General features: G+C 38.5%; 1 protein-coding gene across 3 annotated transcripts in view; it reads left to right on the forward strand.

The window, feature by feature from the left end:
• The window catches only part of FARSB (phenylalanyl-tRNA synthetase subunit beta), a 70,557-nt gene that overhangs the window by 25,582 nt on the left and 26,351 nt on the right, over window positions 1–18,624 (forward strand). For all 3 annotated transcript variants that reach the window (XM_072812759.1, XM_072812758.1, XM_072812760.1), the window contains 5 exons: window positions 2,849–2,910; window positions 3,168–3,375; window positions 3,882–3,962; window positions 7,422–7,514; window positions 11,560–11,677. In XM_072812759.1, coding sequence (XP_072668860.1) covers window positions 2,849–2,910; window positions 3,168–3,375; window positions 3,882–3,962; window positions 7,422–7,514; window positions 11,560–11,677 — 562 coding nt within the window. The remainder of the gene's footprint in view (window positions 1–2,848; window positions 2,911–3,167; window positions 3,376–3,881; window positions 3,963–7,421; window positions 7,515–11,559; window positions 11,678–18,624) is intronic.

Genomic DNA, 18,624 nt, shown 5'->3' on the forward strand with positions numbered 1-18,624 from the left:
GGAATCTTGGTAAAACAAAAACATTCTTAATCTGTTTTTTTTCTTCTAAGATGATTTTATTAATATAAAGATGGCTATTCCAACACATGACTGTATTAGTCATTTAGTTGTGGTTATGATTCAGTGAGGCCATTCTTCAAACTCTTTAGATTTTTCACTATTCCTGTCACTTAAGTGACTCATAGCCTGGAATCGTTTCTACTGTTGAAATAGTTTCTGGAAAAAAAAAATTTTTTTTTCTGAAGTTGATAAAGCCTGCCAAGATCAAAACCTTTCTCTTCCTGAAAACATGAGCATTTAGCTTCATATTTTATTCTGGAATATTGATCATAATTCAAAATAAGTCTGTAACTTTAGAAAACTTAACTGAAATTATGGGCAGTCTCAGATTTTAAAAATTTTGTAGTGCCTATTAGCTTTTGTCATGTAATAAACTGATATCTCAAGACTTAGTAATGTAAAACAGCAGTGATTTATCATGATTCTGTTGATCAGCTGGGTAGTTTTTCTGCTCTAGTGTGCCTTGGCCAACCTCTCCTGGGCTTGTTCCTGTGTAATCATCCATTTGATAGGCTAGCCTCTACTCTCACAAGTCTCCTTAGCCTTGGAGTCACAAGTGTCTGTCATCCAGCAGGCTAGCTTGGTTTTCATTGTATGATGGTGGTTGCAGGATTCCCAACAGCATGAGAGCAAGTCCAGTGCTTAAGTATTTTTAAGGTGTCCTGTTGGCCTTGGCCATTTTGCTAGATTCAAGTGGGGGGTGAAATAGACTCCCTTTTCTAAATGCCAAGACCTGAAGTGTCCTATTGTGAGGCCATGGGTACAGCACAGAAGGGAAGAATGTGGCCATCTATATGATCTACCACAGCAGTAGTTGGTTTGGCCAGAGATAGCTTTTTAGTCAATTTTAAAATGATGTCTGATTTGAGAAAAGTTTTTTTCTTTTTAATATGAGGAATTGTCAAGTGTTAGTAAAAGTGAAATAGGTACTTGGGGGAGGAAAGAGATACCTTAAAATTTGGTTCATTTTTCTCAAGTAGGTAAGTCCTTGAAATCATTTGAATTATAAAGAGCTTTCGTAAATTTGAAATAGTGGGATTTCTGAAAAGGAGTTACCGTATCAGTGTTATTTGTTAATTTATTTCCTTTTGAATGTAGATTAGAATTGCTCTTTTCAGATTGTCCTCCCAGAATAGAATGATCCTCTGAGGAACTGATTCTTCCTCACATGAAATAGCATATTTTTTCTAAATACTTTGATAGTTCTTTCCTAATCTTCTGTTATTGCATATAAAATAATGGAGTTTGGAATAAGAGGACCAGAGGAGATAAGGGGTAGGTAGTCAGAGAGACCAATGGTTAATGGTGCGAGCTTCGGAATTAGGCTCCTGAAGTTGTTAATTCATTAATTTGTTCATTTGTTACTTGATGCATTTATTTATTAACTATATACCGAGTACTTATTATCTGCCAAGCATTTTTGTAAGCACTGGGAATATAGTAGCAGCAGGGTCCAGCAGCTTACGATTGTTGTGATCTAGGAATAGTTATTCTTTTTTTTTTTTTTTTTTTTTTAATTAATTTTTATTTATTTATGATAGTCACACAGAGAGAGAGAGAGAGAGAGAGGCAGAGACATAGGCAGAAGGAGAAGCAGGCTCCATGCACCGGGAGCCCGACGTGGGATTCGATCCCGGGTCTCCAGGATCGGGCCCTGGGCCAAAGGCAGGCGCCAAACCGCTGCGCCACCCAGGGATCCCTAGGAATAGTTATTCATCTAAAACTTTACTATTCCCGCTTCACTGATAAGGAATCTAATAGTATCTGTTGTCTGGGTTAAGATTATCTTGAAGGTGTCTCGTACTGTTCATGTAACTGCTTGTAAAAGTTTCTGTTGCCATCATTAGCATCGAGTTTTATGCTTTTTAAGCCGTAGTGTGTTGTCACAGCACCTCAGGATCTTGATAACCCTCCATTCAGGGTTCAGTAGGTCTTGTGTCACTGCTACCAGGGCCCTAGAGCCTGCATTTCTAAGAGGCTCTCGAGTTGTGATGATAACTTCTGCTTCAGAATTGCATTTTGAGTGGCAAGGCTTATTGGACTTGAGTCCGATCAGGGTTTTAGATTTATAGCCTTTTTGCCAGTGGTAGTTATTCTTTTGAGAGTAAGTTAATGATAAACATTCATAGATATGTTTGCAGAGGTGCTGAAAAGCCTGGGGTTTATACATGTTTGTTCCTACCTAACATGGTAAGGTTATATACTGTTTGAAGGAGAATGAGTACTGATTTATGAGCTGCTCCCAGTCCTACCATCCCCTGGACCAGATTGATGATCACTAGGACTGTCTGGGGGCCTGGTCACATTCCCCCACCTGGATGAATGATAAGAAAGGAATTTCTTTGTAACACTTGGACTTAGTATAATGGTGATTTTTTTTTTTTTTTGATAGTACATGGTGATACCTGAATTATTGTTTCTTGGTCCTGAAACCTGCTTGCTTGAGAGGAGACTGAAAAAGCCTTAGGATTTATAAACATCTTAGAAATGACATAATGCCCCAGGGTTTTACTGCAGAGAATGGTGACTGGCCATCTGAGAGAAAAGTGTTTGGCATTTTCTATTTCTGAGCAGTTCCAGTTGTCTAGCAAATAGAATGTTCCATTATGAACCTGTGGTAGCAGATTTATTCCTCTGTAATGTTTTGAAACATAAATGTTTATTTTTAGTGTCTCTAACAACAGTTTTTTGGGAAGGCAGTGAAACTGCCATAAGATGAGGTAAAGTTAGTCTAACACTGTAGCTGACAGGGACTCATGAAAGCTTCTCAAACTTTTTCTTTTTAAAGGAACTGGCTTACCGAAAGGAAATAGTGAGAGCTGATCTAATTAACAAAAAAGTTGGAATCAGGTATGTTTGCAAACATTTATTCTTGGAGAGAATTCAAGAATAAAGTATGTACAACACTTTAATTTATCCGGAAAGAATGCTTAGGATTTTGATATCTTTTCAGAGTAAATGATAATAAATCATCTGTTAGGGTATCTGATATCTCATGGAACTTAGAAAGAAAGATGATATTTCAGATAATGGAATATTTTAAAATAAGATATAAGCACATTTTAAGTAATCCAGTGAAATTTATGGATTGTACATTCCTGTTTCAGAGAAACTCCAGAAAATATTGCCAAGCTTCTAACCAGGATGTATTTAAAGTCAGAAGTAATAGGTGATGGGAATCAGATTGAGATTGAAATCCCTCCAACCAGAGCTGACATTATCCATGCCTGTGATATCGTAGAAGATGCAGCTATTGCTTATGGTTATAACAACATTCAGATGACTCTCCCGAAAACCTACACCATAGCTAATCAAGTAAGATTGCACCCTTAAATAAGTACTCCTTATTGTTAGAAACTGATTATTGAATGCCAGGAAGGCTTCCAGAAAAACAGCACATAGGAATTAAGTAGTATTTGGACGTGCTCTGCTATGAAGAGCCATTCGCTATGGAGAGGATACAAAACAGATGCCCGGTGTGGATTAGAGTAAGTTCAAAACCTGTGATGACTAGTACTTGAAGAAAGACAGGTTTCAAGTTTGGAGCCCTTTTGAATCTTGAACTGGGGAAATTCATGTTCCGAACTTGGCCTGAAGGCAGAAGTAGTTTGGTGGGGAAGAGGTCAAGTGGGGGGTTTGTGCCATCTGTATAGGAGGGAGAATCGGGGTAGTGGGGAGGTAGGCAGAGAGGGGTGGTGTACCAGCAGTATCAGTAAGGATGGAAGGAGGTTTGCCTTTTAATGACATGTTCTGTATGAACCTTTTGTTACAGGAAATTTCATTGAGGTGGCATAAAGTTTAATATCTTTTTTTTTTTTCAGTTTCCTCTTAATAAACTCACAGAACTCTTAAGACAGGACATGGCAGCTGCTGGATTCACGGAAGCGCTGACCTTTGCTCTGGTAGGTCTCCTGTGCTGTTTGTGCAGCTGATTGTTGACACAGAATCTCTGAGTTGTTGTACTCTGGTTCCTTATGACTTTACAACATATAGATTGCTAAAATTTTCCAGGTTCTAGAAGAATAACTTGTTTTACTTGAGATTGTAGTTTCTAGTGAAGAAGTGTTTCCTTTTTTATTTATTTTTTATTTTATTTTTATTTTTTTTAGTGTTTCCTTTTTTAGTCACAAAAAAATCATGAAGGTCAAAAGTCTTAAATGACAGATAACAGTGTATTTTGTACTCTTAAGGAAGTGTCAAGTATTGGATTCATAATAAATTTCATAACCAAATTGATGAAGTTGGAATTTTTAGCCTTAATTTGGTTGTGTCTGTGCCCACTAGATGCCGCCCTAGTTAAGGGTTTGTGGACTGTTCCACATTAAACTTCTTTGTCTTTGAACATGTTCATGACATTTGCTTTGAGTTGGAAAGCTGACATAAAAGGCCTAAATCAGGAAATGAATTTTATTACAAAGTAGAAGGAAATGTCCTTCCCCCACCAGATTGACCATTTGAAAAGAATAAAACGCCTGTGCCATTTATAGTTTCCTCTTCTCATACTGAGCATTTGTGAGGAGTCGATGTGTTGTTCTGGAGTGTTCAAGTAGGTGTCAGCGTAATGATGTAGGGCAAAAAAAAAAAACCAAGCAGAACGACTCCATTTTCTCCCTCCAACTCAACTCCAGACAGACTTCTCTATCTTAGATTTACAGGGAACGCGGTGGTGGGCATTACATTACTACCAGTTTGTGGGGAGAGGGCAGTTGGAAAGGAGATGCACCTTCTCTCCCTTGATTGAGCATTTGTAATTCATAGGGTGCTAACCTCGGAAGGACCTTTGAGATCTTCTAGTTCAGGGTTGTCATGTTTTTGATTCAGCAGTCCTTTATTCCGCATTTATGGAGCATCTGTTGTATGCCAGGCATGAGTAGGAGTAAGGAAGCCTGAGGTCAACAGGAGAAGTACCTAATGAAGTGTACACGGACAGCACGAGGACCAGGACTGGAGTCCTAGCCTTTTGGCTTTTAGAGCAGTGCTTTTCTGTTGTCTCAGCCAGTGTGTGCTTGGTTCTTAGTACCATGTCGTTCGTATGTATATGCAGAGTTGTGAACATCAATGAAATAGAGAAAATAGTACTGAGAAATGTGTTTCATTTTTAAGAACTAAGTAGCATAGGATTAATTTGAAAGGATTCAACCTGTACAGAACCAAGTAGAGTAACCCATGATCGGTCCCCTCCATTTCCCCTCAGATTCCAACCCTATTTTCCTCCCCAGAACTCACATTGGCTGGCGTGTGTACCTCCCTGCCCTTTTATATAAGTAGTGAGTTTTGATTTTGTGACCATGTGGCCCCATGTGCATATACTCTGCCTGACTGTGGCTGCTCTGCAGGGAGAATTTATCCTCTGTCCAGGGCTTCATGCATGTGATTCCATCTCCCTGCAGCACCCTGCAGAACGTGTTCCTATCTTACACAGCAGGTGATGTAGGTAGCCTGTCCCATTCCTTACGGCCAGTCTGCTGTGGGCCAGGGACTCTGGGCCAGGCCTGTGTGTGCCTAAGGCTTGTGGCTGAGCTGTCCACAAGCAGTACCAGAAACCGTCTGTCCGGCTGTCCGAAGTCATCTCAACACATTATCACCATGGGGAAAAGGAGTAGTGGGTGCTAGAGGTTCAAATATGTCATTACATTACATGTTACAGTTTTCTTACTTAGATCTTATGTTGAAATTTCTGTATCTCTGAGCCTCATATCTAGTCTTGTAGGAGAGAAACAGAGCTGTTTCTAAAATGTAGCCCTTTATTTTCCAAATACAAGTAGTTGTTATCTCATCATGATTTTTACTATGTCTGCATACTAGTTGTAATATTTTAAATTAACTCACTTTTAAAGCTAAATATTTACTTATAGCCTCAGTATAAGAATATTTATAAAAATCATGGGCTTCACTGACCTATTATATTCTAACACTTTAAAAGAAACACTTTAACATTTAAAAATATTTAAAAATGTTTTTTGCTAGCTCCTGCCACTTTAGGTCACCTTGATTTCACGCTGCTTCTAATCTGTCCCTTGTCCTCCATTGTCATCATGGAGTATGAGGCCACTCAGATACCCCACATTGCCGTGAGTTTGTGGAACACTTCTTTTACATACACAGTACTAGTTCTGCTTGAGAATAGATTGCATTATTTAAATTGCACTTCCTAATTAATCACATTATATCTTGTAATAAAAACTCCTCCATGCTGGGGAGAAAATCTGATTATTTCCAGCGGGTCTGCCACCATTCTCCACCTCTGCAGCCTGACAGATCAGAGAGCTCTTGTCTGCTCTGCCTGGATGCAGCTTCAGTATCCTTCCCAAGAGAGCTCAGCAGGAATCATTAGAATGGGCTTTGACATAAAATCTAAACCCGTGTGTGTGTGTGTGCGCGCGTGCGCGCACGCTAGGAAAAACAAACTAGTCCTTGAAGGCCACTTTGTAGAATAGCACAATAGGCAATATCCCCTAATGTTGGAAAATCATTTAGTAATATGGTATATCAGTTTTTATGTTAAGTTTTAAACTCCTTTTGCAGCAGTTAGCATTAATATGTGATTATTCAAAAAAAATATGTGATTATTCTTAGTAATTTATTAATCCTCAATATTTTTTGAGCACGGTTTGTGCCAGGTACTTTATTTGCATTATCTTGTTAACTCATTTATTAGATGTGATGCATCTAATGGTTTTATTTTCATAATTCTGTCTGTCATCCTGGTTTTTTAGTGTGACAGATATCTTTCTCTTTTTGGAGTGTGAACAGGTTAGGAGTTTTTTGCTCAGAGCTTTATCAAGCCCCTATGCAAAGAAGTTAAACGATCAAGTAGAAAGAACATTGGGCAGAATTCGGGCCACTTGAGTTTACCATTCTACCACAAGTCAGTATGGATTTAGCAGGGCTTATCGCGGTAATCAAAGCCATAGGAACACCAAGGGGGGGAGACAGTTTGACAGGAGTCATTCGGAATATTTTTATGGAAGCAGTAGACCTTGGGGGATGGGAGTGGGTAGGGTGGAGAAGGCATTTCTGGTGAAAGTAAGGAAGAGTGTAAGATTCAGAGAATGGGTTGCTAATTGTGAGAGACTAGACTGGAAAGGTAAATGGAAGGCTAGCTTACGAAGGGCCCAAATACAGTTGTGCCATCAACATATGAAAAACTTCCCTTGCCTCTCTATCATAGGTGGAACTCCTTATAAGAGAACAGTTCATGTTAAATTAGATCTGCAGTGGCCCTGAATTAGTTGATGTATTTATTATTCTTTATATAAAGAATCTACATTATTATGAGATTATAAATTGACTTACAGCATTAAATACTTTGTATATTAAGTTCAGTCATTGTTTTTCTTTATGTTGCATGTACTTCTTAGTGCTCCCAAGAAGATATTGCTGATAAACTTGGTTTGGACATCTCTGCAACAAAGGCAGTCCACATTAGTAATCCTAAAACGGCTGAATTTCAGGTGAGAATTTTAAGTAGGTAAGAATTTGGGTAAATACTGAGAGGCAGTACATAAGTTATACTTAAGATGACAATCTTAGAGCTTTTTAAAAAATCTCTTCTTGGATAAGAATATAGTTCTTACATAACTTTGTTGATGGATTTTGTTTTTAAAGACTTCAAAGATTTTTTTTTTTTTTTTAAATTATTAGCACATCGGGAAGGAGCGGAGTTAGGTTTTTTGTTTTGTTTTAAGATTTTATTTTATTAGAGAGTGTGCATGCATGAGCAGGGGAAGAAGGAGAAGCAGAGTCTGATATGGGGCTCAGTCCCAGGACTTTGAGGTCATGACCTGAGCCGGCAGATTCTTAATTGAGTCACCCAGGTGCCCCTAAATTTTTTTTTAATTAAGAATATTTATTTGAGAGAGATAGGATGAGAGAGAGCACAAGCAGGGGACGGGGAAGGGAGAAGCAGGCTCTCCACGGAGCAGGGAGCCTGAGATCATGACTTGAGCCAAAGGCAGACGCTTAACTGACTGAGCCACCAGGCACCCAATTAAAAATTTTTTTTAAAGATTTTATTAGAGAGCATGTGTGCACAAGTGAGAAAAAGCAAATATAGGGGGGAGGCGCAGAGGGAGAGGGACAAGCAGACTCCCTGCTGAGCAAGGAGCCTGACTGGGGCTCTATCCTAGGTCCTTTGAGGTCATGACCTGAGCTGAAACCAAGAATGGGACATTTAACCCAGGTACCCCATGTTGATGAATTCTTAACACTTTTTAATCTTTTCTTGATTGGTTTACAGTTGTGTTTTGCTTCCTTTGTGCTATCTAGCCCTTTGTCTGAACTTTCCATTTCATTCACTTCAAATCAGTTGATTTTAGTACTATTTTCAGATTTCATCTTTTCTACCCATTTTGTAATAAATGAGTCAGCAACCCTTTCCTAGCATCTCCATTAAGTCATTTACCTTGAAATTAGTTGCTACCTCAGTTCTTGACTATACTGCCTCCATTTTTTTCACAGTAATCCACTAGTTCAATGGCAGTTTCACATGGAGTTCAGGAATATTTCAGTGAGAATACTCTAAATGTTAAATGATACATTACTACATTAGGAAATTGCTTTTAAGTGCTGTTCTTATAGTTTATAATGTCTTTGTTCATGAAGGACTTCAAACCATCTCCTGTCTTTCATACTGGTCTGCTCTCATTCTCTTTTTCTTACACATGCAATTCTTTATGATTTTCTTTAACCCTGGCTTAGATTCAAGGGGAATCTTAGAATTGGGAGGAAATGCTTTCAAGAAAATAAATGCTTTTATAATATGTGAACTCTGACTTGAGATAGTTTCTATGAATCTTGATTTTTCACATCTGTAAACGTAGGGGATGGAGTCTTAGTAAGTTCTAAAAAAATTTTCAAGCTCTGAAAATGTTAAAATTTGGAATTTTAAAAGTTAGATTCAATCTCCTCACTAATGTGGTAGATTTAGGCTAGACTACTAGTTAAAAGAAATAACTGATAATATTCATCAAGTACATAAATTATTTCTCTGTATTCAGGGTCAGAACTCGGAAGAATTCTTATGCCAATTTTAAGGATTGCGATAATAAGGTCCACTAGCTTTTCTACTGCTCTTGAAAGATGCTCATGGGGTTCTTTTCAATAAGAGACACTCAAATCCATTTGGTAGATGGATTTTTCAGTAAATCTTACTGAATTTTTGAGTTGATTCCAAATTTTCCTTTTTTACCCAGTTTCATTTATCAAGCCTGATAGAGTTCTTAAAATGTGGTAATGTTCTGTAGGGTTTACATCCTGTATTCTGTTATATCCAAGTGGAAGGAAAATCAGAAACACATTAAATATACTATAAATAGCTATAGTTTAATACACTTTCAGAATCAATACTTTTGCATAAAATCGTTAGATGAGCCCATCTTTTAGACTAGACAGATTCTGTATTTCCCTCCTGCTTTTCTAGTAGGTATGTCCTACCATTACTAATGTGGCTAACAGGTTTCTGTTTATTTATGGTTAAACGTAAGGTTGTTTATGGGCTTGTAACTCAGTTTATTGCCTAAGCCCATTCTTTCTTTTGCATAATTCTTAATTTGGGGCTATTTTCTGACAGATATGTTAGAGAATGGATGAAAAGAAAAATGTCAGTTAAAAGATACAAATTTTTATTATAATGATAAAAAATATAGAATATTATCACATTCCCCCAAATTAGCAGTAGTATTCCTTAATATTCTTAAATGTCCAGTCATTGTTCAAATTTTCCCGGTTATCTCAATTTTTTAAATAGTTTGTATGAACTTCATTTGAATCCCAAGTCAAAATTGATGTGCTTAAGTCTCTTTTAATCTACAGATTGTCCCTTCTATCTGTGTGTCTGTCTTCTTTGTGCTTTCTTCATTGAAGAAACTGAGTCATTTGTCTTGTAGTTCCTACAGTTAGGATTTTGTTAAATACATTCCAGTGGTCCCCGATGTTTATAGTAAATTGGTGGGTAGATCTAGAATCATGATTGGATTCAGATGTAATTTTTTGTATTGCTGTGAGTTTTTAAACAAGCAAGTAAGGCTGATTTATCAAATGTGGGGGGGGGGGTGGGGAACACTAGGAAAACCTATTTACTAAGATAGCTTATTTATATTCCAGTAAGTTAAGCCTTCTTTTAACATTGTAGTTTCATTTGTATAAGTGGTTTGAGCACTTTCTCTCCAGCTGTGAATGGGAGTGTTATTTACGAAATAATAGAGTTGAAGACCAGTAGCAGCAGGTGGTAGAGGGACCAGATCGGAAAGGTGTTCTCTTTCCATAGACACACATTCTACCAGAGTGTCTGTGTAGGGGCTTCCTGTTATGCCTGTATGATCTAGGAAGGGCTGCTGTTTTAGCCTAGGTGGTCAGAGCAGCCTTCTGTGGGGACCTATTGGCCAGAAACCTGAAGAAAGTAAGACCACCACATGTGAATCCAGGTGAAGAATGTATGCTATAGAAGGGAGGGGGTGTGTAGGTCTGAGGTGGAACGCTGCTTTGCAGAGCGTGGCTGAAACACTGTAAGCCTGTGGGGAGCAGCAGGTATGGAGGGTGGAAAGGTAGCCAGGGCCAGATTCAGGTAGGACCTAATGCAGGGCATGGATTTTATTCAGAATTTGATGGAAAGCTGTTGGATTTTTGAGCATGGAGTTTCATGATCTGATGTAGGCTTTAAAGGATCACTGTGTGGAAAACAGGCCATAAGATGCCAGGAGTGGAAGCAGGGACACCAGCTTAAGCTCATGGAGTAGTCTGGGCAAAGGGTGTAGTGGTGCTGGTGTCTGCTATGAGCCCAGGATCTTAACGATGATGCCTTATCACTGCTCATAAATCTCTTCTGGGAACATGGTGTGTTGAAAGCTGACTTATCTCCTGTAGCTTAGAGTGAGAAATTTATTTAAGACAGAAGCAGGGAAGGTTTTTCTTTTTTTCTTTTTTCTTTTTGTTTTTAGAAGTATATTTCTTTGGGTACTAAGCTGAACACCATAGGCACAGCTTGCCCTTAGTGGCTGCCTTATTTCTTTAGTGCTTACATATTTGTGTTCTCTTTTCTCATTGTTATATTTTAATTGCATTTACATTTTCCCTGGTCATGGTTTTTAAGGATTTGATTAATTTATATTTAATCTATTTGAATGCTTGTATTTCTTATAATCTCCTTTAATTTATAAGATAAAACAGGATATGAAAATTTATATATTTGCAATCTTAAAAGCTAACTTTTAATTTAAAAGATGATGCCAAGATAACTGATCCTAGCTACTGGCACTGTATTTATAATATTTTCTCAGTTTTTGATCACATTTTATGATTTTTCATTTTGTAACTTTGGAAGCCAGGGTATTTTCAGTTTTCTTTTGTCTTGGAATTGAAAATTATAAATGATTTGGATATTTATACATTGCATTTTCCAAAGGAGTCCTATTACTGTGAAGCTGAATTCTTTTGGCCTTGTCTTAGAACCAAGTCCGCTTGGGTTATTTGGTCAGTGCAATTTCGTGTCTTCTCCTGTAGGTGGCACGCACTACCCTTCTTCCTGGCCTCCTAAAGACCATCGCTGCAAATCGGAAGATGCCCCTTCCTCTGAAGCTGTTTGAAATCTCTGACATTGTAGTCAAAGATTCTAGCAGAGGTAAGAATGAGTCACCTTTCATTTGTACACTTAAAGCAATTTATTGTGAGAATTTCACCTCTGTACAAAAGTGAATAGTATAATCACCCCCATGAATCCAGTACCTACCTTTAGCAGTTTTATTGGCACATGGCCAGTCTTCTTTCATCTATACTCCAGCCTACTTCCCCGTGTTGTTTTGATGTAATTCCTAGACATCTTACCATTTCACCAGCAGACACTTTATTATGTATTTCCAAAAGATATGTGTATTTAAAGATAAAAGATACCACTTTTGTTTCTTAAAAATAACCCATCCAGCAGCCTGGGTGGCTCGGCAGTTTAGTGCTGCCTTCAGCCCAGGGTTTGATCCTGGAGTCCCGGGATCGTGTCCCACATCAGGCTCCGTGCATGGAGCCTGCTTCTCCCTTTGCCTGTGTCTCTGACTCTCTCTCTCTCTCTGTCTCATAAATAAATAAAATCTTTAAAAAATAATAATAATAACCCATTCACTTGGTGTTTAAATTTTCCCAATTGTTTCATAAATTTAGATTTCATGATTGATACAAATCCATCCAAGCAAGATATTGAGATATTTGGTTGCTCTCTCTTCTTTTAGTGGAAAACAAATCTTAAAGAACTTAACATTTATGAAGAACCCTGTTAAAACCTCAACTTGGGCACCTAGGTGGCTCAGTAGGTTAAGTGTCTGCCTTCAGCTTAGGTCATGATCCCAGGGTCCTGGGTTTGAGCCCCATGTCTGACTCCCTGCTCTGCAAGGAGCCTGCTTCTCCCTTTCCCTCTGCCATGCCTCCTGCTTGTGCTTGCTCTCTCTGTCAAATAAATAAAATTAAAAAAAAAAAAAACAAAAAAAACTCGAAGTATGATGAAACATTTTCTTCTATCTTGAGGTTTATGCGCATATCATTTTTAAGTATTAGATATCTTGTCATTCCAGTTTAGCAGTGGCTATTCACCATCACTCTTGTACTAGTTATTGTAAATGTGTTTTACCAGGTTTTGTCTTGACTACAGGCTGGACTTGTTGCTTGGCCCACCATTTGGAACTCTGAGGTTCTTTAATAGACGTATATTTAGAGTAGTACTTAAACCGGATTGCCAGAGCTGTCTGTCAGACTTACAGAAGTCTGTTTGGAGCTGCATATGAGATCATTTCTTGGTGAGCAGTACCATCAAAAGACTGAATTCCTGGCAGTATTTCTCTGGTTCCTTGGATTGAACTCTCTAAGTCCTAACCATGTTTATTCAGGAGTTTTACTCCAGAGTGCAAAATTCGGAGTGTGTTCTTTATCAGTTGTCAACAGCAAAGGCCTTTTTCTCAGCTTCTCCTGAAGAAGATAATATGGCATTATTCTGACTACCCCGAGTAGTCAACAACTATGGACTGTAAATGAGCCTATCTTAGGTAATAGAGCCATGCCACTTGACTATATGTGGACCTTCCATAGCAAACTTTTCAGCTAAAGCTGGATTCCATTTGCTCCCCAGGATGCAGCCTTGTCTTCAGTTAACAGCATCGCCTTGCATTTGTATGGTGCTTTATAATTTTCAAGAATTTTTAAAAATATACCATTTTTCTTTTGTTAATCTATCTTTTTGAGGCAGATAGGATCAAAAGACATTGTCCCTACCTAATATATAGGAAAACTAAGACCAGTAGTAATTTGCCCGAGGCTGCATAAATTTTGGACTTAGAGATAGGGCCAGAATTTGGTCTCTGTGCATATATCCTTAGAGAATAAAAGTTTATTTTACTATCCATCTACGTGGAATCTTCTCTGGGTAGCCAGTCTGTGGTAGAAATCAGAAAACATTCATAGGGCCAGCTATAAGTAGTTCTGAGTGTTCTTGTTCTTCAAATCCTCCATTGGTACAGATAACTAAGAACTTGTTAGAATTTTAGTGTCAAATTTTTCTGTTAACTTCGACTCCTTTCCTTTTATCTTAGCTCTTTGAATTGTAGGTTTTGATCCTTGGTGATCCAGGCATATTTACAAATACAGGGTAGGGTTAATTATACTGAGTTTCCTCAAAAGTTTTATGTTTTGGTGTTCCCAAGTTGGGGATATATTTATAATTGTTAGATCTTCTTGTTGGATAGACCCCTTTATCATGATATAATGCTCTTCCTCCCCTCTTGTTACACTCTTTGGTTTAAAATCTAGTTTGTCTGATATAAGTATGGCTACTCCGGCTTGCTTTTGTAACATCCATTGCATAATAAATGTTTCTCCATCCCCTCACATTCAATCTCCAGGTGTTTTTAGGTAAACAAAATGAGTCTGTTTCCTCAGAAGTATTATTGTACTATTTCTGTAGTAAGCCTCCTTCCTAATGGCAAGGGCTCCCTACAGGGCTCTGCAGGGCTGGGCATGCTTACAAGCAAGCAGCTCAGAGTCTGGAGGGTGAGGAGCAAGCTGGGGTCCCCATGATTACCATAGGAAATTTTCACTGTAAGTGCGCAGCACTTGACTATATTGAAGTCCTTGGTAGGGATATCTTCACTGTTTTTTCTATCATGTGTCTTTTGGGAAGGCCCAGACATAGACTCCACTCTGCCCCGAGACCCATGCTTGTAGATAGCCTCGCCTGTTGAGAGCAAACTGTTGTGCTGCACAGGTGCTGTAGGCCGTCGTTTAGTAAGTCATCCTGGTGATAACCCCAGAAACCTACTCTGTATACTTTTTTTTTAAATTTTTATTTATTTATGATAGTCACAGAGAGAGAGAGAGAGAGAGAGAGAGAGGCAGAGACACAGGCAGAGGGAGAAGCAGGCTCCATGCACCGGGAGCCCAACGTGGGATTTGATCCCGGGTCTCCAGGATCGCGCCCTGGGCCAAAGGCAGGTGCCAAACCGCTGCGCCACCCAGGGATCCCTACTCTGTATACTTTTTAACTCAGATTTCCACTTCTGCACTTTGTTTCATCAGAAGGAATAGTTTTCGTCTCTGTAGCAGACCTATCTTATTTGGGTTTTTAGTTGTGATTATTCCACTGTTTTCCCCATGGGAACATTTTTATCTGACATCATTTTTGCCTGTTGTCTTGTACTTATGGTTTATTTTCTTTAAAATTTTCTATCCTGTTAGTAAAATTTGAGGAATGAGAAGAGGTCAGTGTGCTCAGTAAGTTTACCATCTTAAAAACCTAAGATTGCTTTGGGGTGTTTTCTCTCTTTAGGTAGACCTGGATTTTATGTCATAACAAATAGCTTTTCTGATGGATTATTCTACATATGTACAAGTGGACTCCCTACTTGTCATTCAGTGTGTACACTATGTATAGAGGATTCTGTAGGAAAGGCAGCATAACACATGGATTTACTTAAGACTGTACAGCCAGCACGAGTACTTGGTTTTGAGTCATGGTTCTGCCACTAATGAGCTGCTTAACTTTCGAGAGTTTATTTAATTTCTGTGTGCCTGTTTTCTCATCTGTTGCAATGAGGATGACAATAGCACTAACTAGATTTTTTTGTAAGGATTAAATGAAATTGCATTTTTAAAAGTTCTAGCCATGTTATAAGCACTGTTTCAGGTCTTTTTTTACTGCTAGAGTGTCAGCAGTCCCTAGGGCTGGATACGTAGCATCCTGGTCTATGGTAATTTTCTGCGAGAATGATTTGGAAACTTCTGGCCATTAAAGGGTTAATGTCCCCTTGCGGACACTAAAAATGAGGCACTTGGAGCTCATTTTTATCCTAAATTTTGATTTAACTGACTTCTTATCTTTTTTAGGGTTTCAAAACCAAAATATACTGATAGGGCAATTTACTAAAAACAGGAATGTTATGTTTTTAGTCATTCATTACCTACTTCTCCTGAATGAATGAATTGAGCACATATATTTCACTGCCTTTCAAACCAGTAAGCATTTTTCTGTTGGATTTTTTTTTTTTTTTAAGATTTTATTTATTTATTCATGAGAGACACACACACAGAGAGAGGCAGAGACACAGGCAAAGGGAGAAGCAGGCTTCATGCAGGGAGCCCAACGTGGGACTTGATCCCGGGTCTCCAGGGTCAGGCCCTGGACCAAAGGTGGCGCTAAACCACTGAGCCCCCTGGGCCGCCCCTCTGTTGGATTTTATATTAGCCATTTCCTCCTAAATATTCAAACTGTTTTGAAAAAGAAAAATCTAGACCATTAAGTGAAATGATAGATTTCCAGTAATGTATAACATCCTAGATTTTCATTAGTGGGGGCCATACCCAAAGTGCTGGTTCAGAAGGGGAGAAATGTGTGGCAAGGGTGAGCAGGGCACTCTCATTCATTGTACTGGCAAAAAAGTCTGTTTGTTTGTTTTTGTTTTTGTTTTCTTTGCTAGGGTCTGGTTGGAATATAAGAGAAAGAGTTTCCCGTCTTGAGGAAGACGGACTGGTAAATGGGTTTTTATAGGTGGGTTCCCTGATAGCACACAGGAGTGACAATTGCCACTGACTTGTTCTCTAACATTAAGGAAAATCCCGGCTCTCAGCCTCCTGTCAGTTTTGTGTAAGCAGGCGTATCTTCCACAATGGAAACAAAAAAGGAATCTATGCTGGATTTCAATATGCCTCTCACAAATTTTGATTTACATTCCTGTAAGTGTAAATGAAAGCCTCCTAGCTCCTGTTTTCATGCTTGACCTCATCAGACAGTTTCTTATGCTCTGGTGGACTTTTTGGTTGACTGTCCATGTCTGAGACTGTCAGGCCAGCAGCCTCTTTAGCAACTAAGTCAGGCACACTTCTCAGATATTAAGACTTCCACTTGAAGTCCGACACATTCCAATTCTTTGAGGCTGAGCCAGTCACTGCATTTGTTGAGCTGTAAGATCCAAAGTTGCTGCAGTGTTGTTAAAAATTAGTCATGACTCTGGCAACTAAGCTGATTTATACCTTTTGGGCAGGGTGGCATGTGTCTTTGGAACAAGAAGTTAAATGCGGACTCTGCCGTGGGGTAAATTTTCAGCTTTATAACGGAAGTCAATAGAAGCAACCTTGGAGCTATCAAATAAGGCTGCTGTGTGAGTTATTGATTGGTTTCAGTTGTCCATCCTTTCATTGGATGTCAAGAATAACTAAACTATAAACAAAATAGTAAATTACTTTAGAGGAGCAAAGGACCTACTTATAAATTGCTAATCTGTGTGCCCAGAAAAGCAACTATATTTTGCAAAGTCCAACATTCTGGCTTTTTAATATTAAAAGCACATTGAATCCTGCCTCCACGGTTTATTTCCTGATGGTCCCTGAGACTGCCAGCATGCCTAGAAGCTCCCTGGGATGGCAGAAGAGAACACATCACTGGGTTGACCCCAAGGTTAAAAGGGACCATAGCTTCAGAAAGAGAACTTAGTTTGGCTTTGTAAAGGGTATAAGGTCATTTAAAGGTAGCATGATAGAGTCGTCCAGTTGTCAGTTTGACCGACATCTGTAGAGAATCGTGGTAGTCAAATCGCCACGCACTTTAGTGTGAACTACTCGAAGACTTTGAGTTTTCGTATTCTAGCGGATGGAGTAGTAGGTTACAGGCCCTTGATGACGTGGAAGGCTACAGTTCCCTCACTTGCCTTAGCAAGCATTCTCACTCCAAGCCTTTGCTTCCTGTGCAGACCATTCCTGCTGTCTCCAAAGCATTGCTACAGTCTGGTACAAGCTGCATTTTATCTGCCCCTCAGATTGTTCCGGTAGTTTCTAAAATGTCACATTCTTCCTGAAGCTTTTTTTTCTTAAAAATTTATTTATTGGAGGGCAGGAGGGAGCACACGCACAGGAGCAGGGGAAGGGGCAGAGGGAGAGCTCCCCGCTAAGCACAGAGCCCAGTGTGGAGTCAGTCCCACCACCCTGAGATCATGACCTGAGCCAAAATCAAGAGTCAGATGCTTAACCCCACTGAGCCACCCAGGCACCCCCTTCCTGAGGTTTTTCTAAATCAGAGTGATCTATTTCTTACCCTGACTTGTTTAAATGTGGAAATCAAATCTTTTAATGTTAATCACAATATATGAGATTCTAATTCCTTTTTCCTCCTTGGGCCACCGTGGCTGCATAGAACATAAGTAATTCACTGTTCTATGATTTGGTTTGTTCTTCCAGTTTGCTCTTTCTACCATTCATGGATCTGTTGTATATTATAACCTACTGAATATAAGGGCCAGATCTTTATAGTTTTTTCCGTAATTCTTTGCTTGATAAAGAGCCCAGTAAGTGTTTTCATTGTGAGCTTGTGAAATGCTTAAGCTCTGAGAAACTGTCGATTAATTCTGTAGCCATCAAATAATGGAAGATTATTTAGCATCCACATGTGGAATGCAGTTTTCTGAGGAGAGCTTATGTCATCAGTCTGGATTAATTTAATTTTACTACTTCATATTTTTGGCATGTAGAATTTCCAATTAATAATTCAAAAAATATGGGTGTAAGGAACATTGACGTTAACAATACTTGAAGTAGCATCATTCTCCTGTATGATGGCATCTTAATTGTAAATAATATCATTTTTAATATGGAAAGTTATTTTAGTACATTTAGTTCCACATAGTTAAAATCTGCAAACGTGAGTATAATATGCTCTGTCATGCATTGCATATCATATTTTTTTAATAGATAAAAATCCATTCCAGGTTTATGTTAAAAGCCAACCCATAAGGTTATAACTTTTTCCTTCATGCATTGAGAAGGTCATAGATTCCCCCCCACACATTAATTTCTTGGCTTTCAGCATTACAAAATAAAAAACAAAAAACCTTGTTTTTTTGGTGTTATAATACACAAACTTTGGTGTTATAATACAGAAATTTTAAGGGATCATTCTTGTTTTATGTTCTTAAAATTTATTTGTGCCACCTTTAAAACTTTCATGGATATATATTAAGAGTAATTCTGTTCTTTTCATATTAAAGTACATGTATCCAACTTCTCCCTAATCCTTCTCTTAAAATTAGTTGCCAGATATTTTCTATG

This window comes from Canis lupus, chromosome 36 (assembly GCF_048164855.1).
Source record: "Canis lupus baileyi chromosome 36, mCanLup2.hap1, whole genome shotgun sequence".
Lineage (NCBI taxonomy): Eukaryota > Metazoa > Chordata > Mammalia > Carnivora > Canidae > Canis > Canis lupus.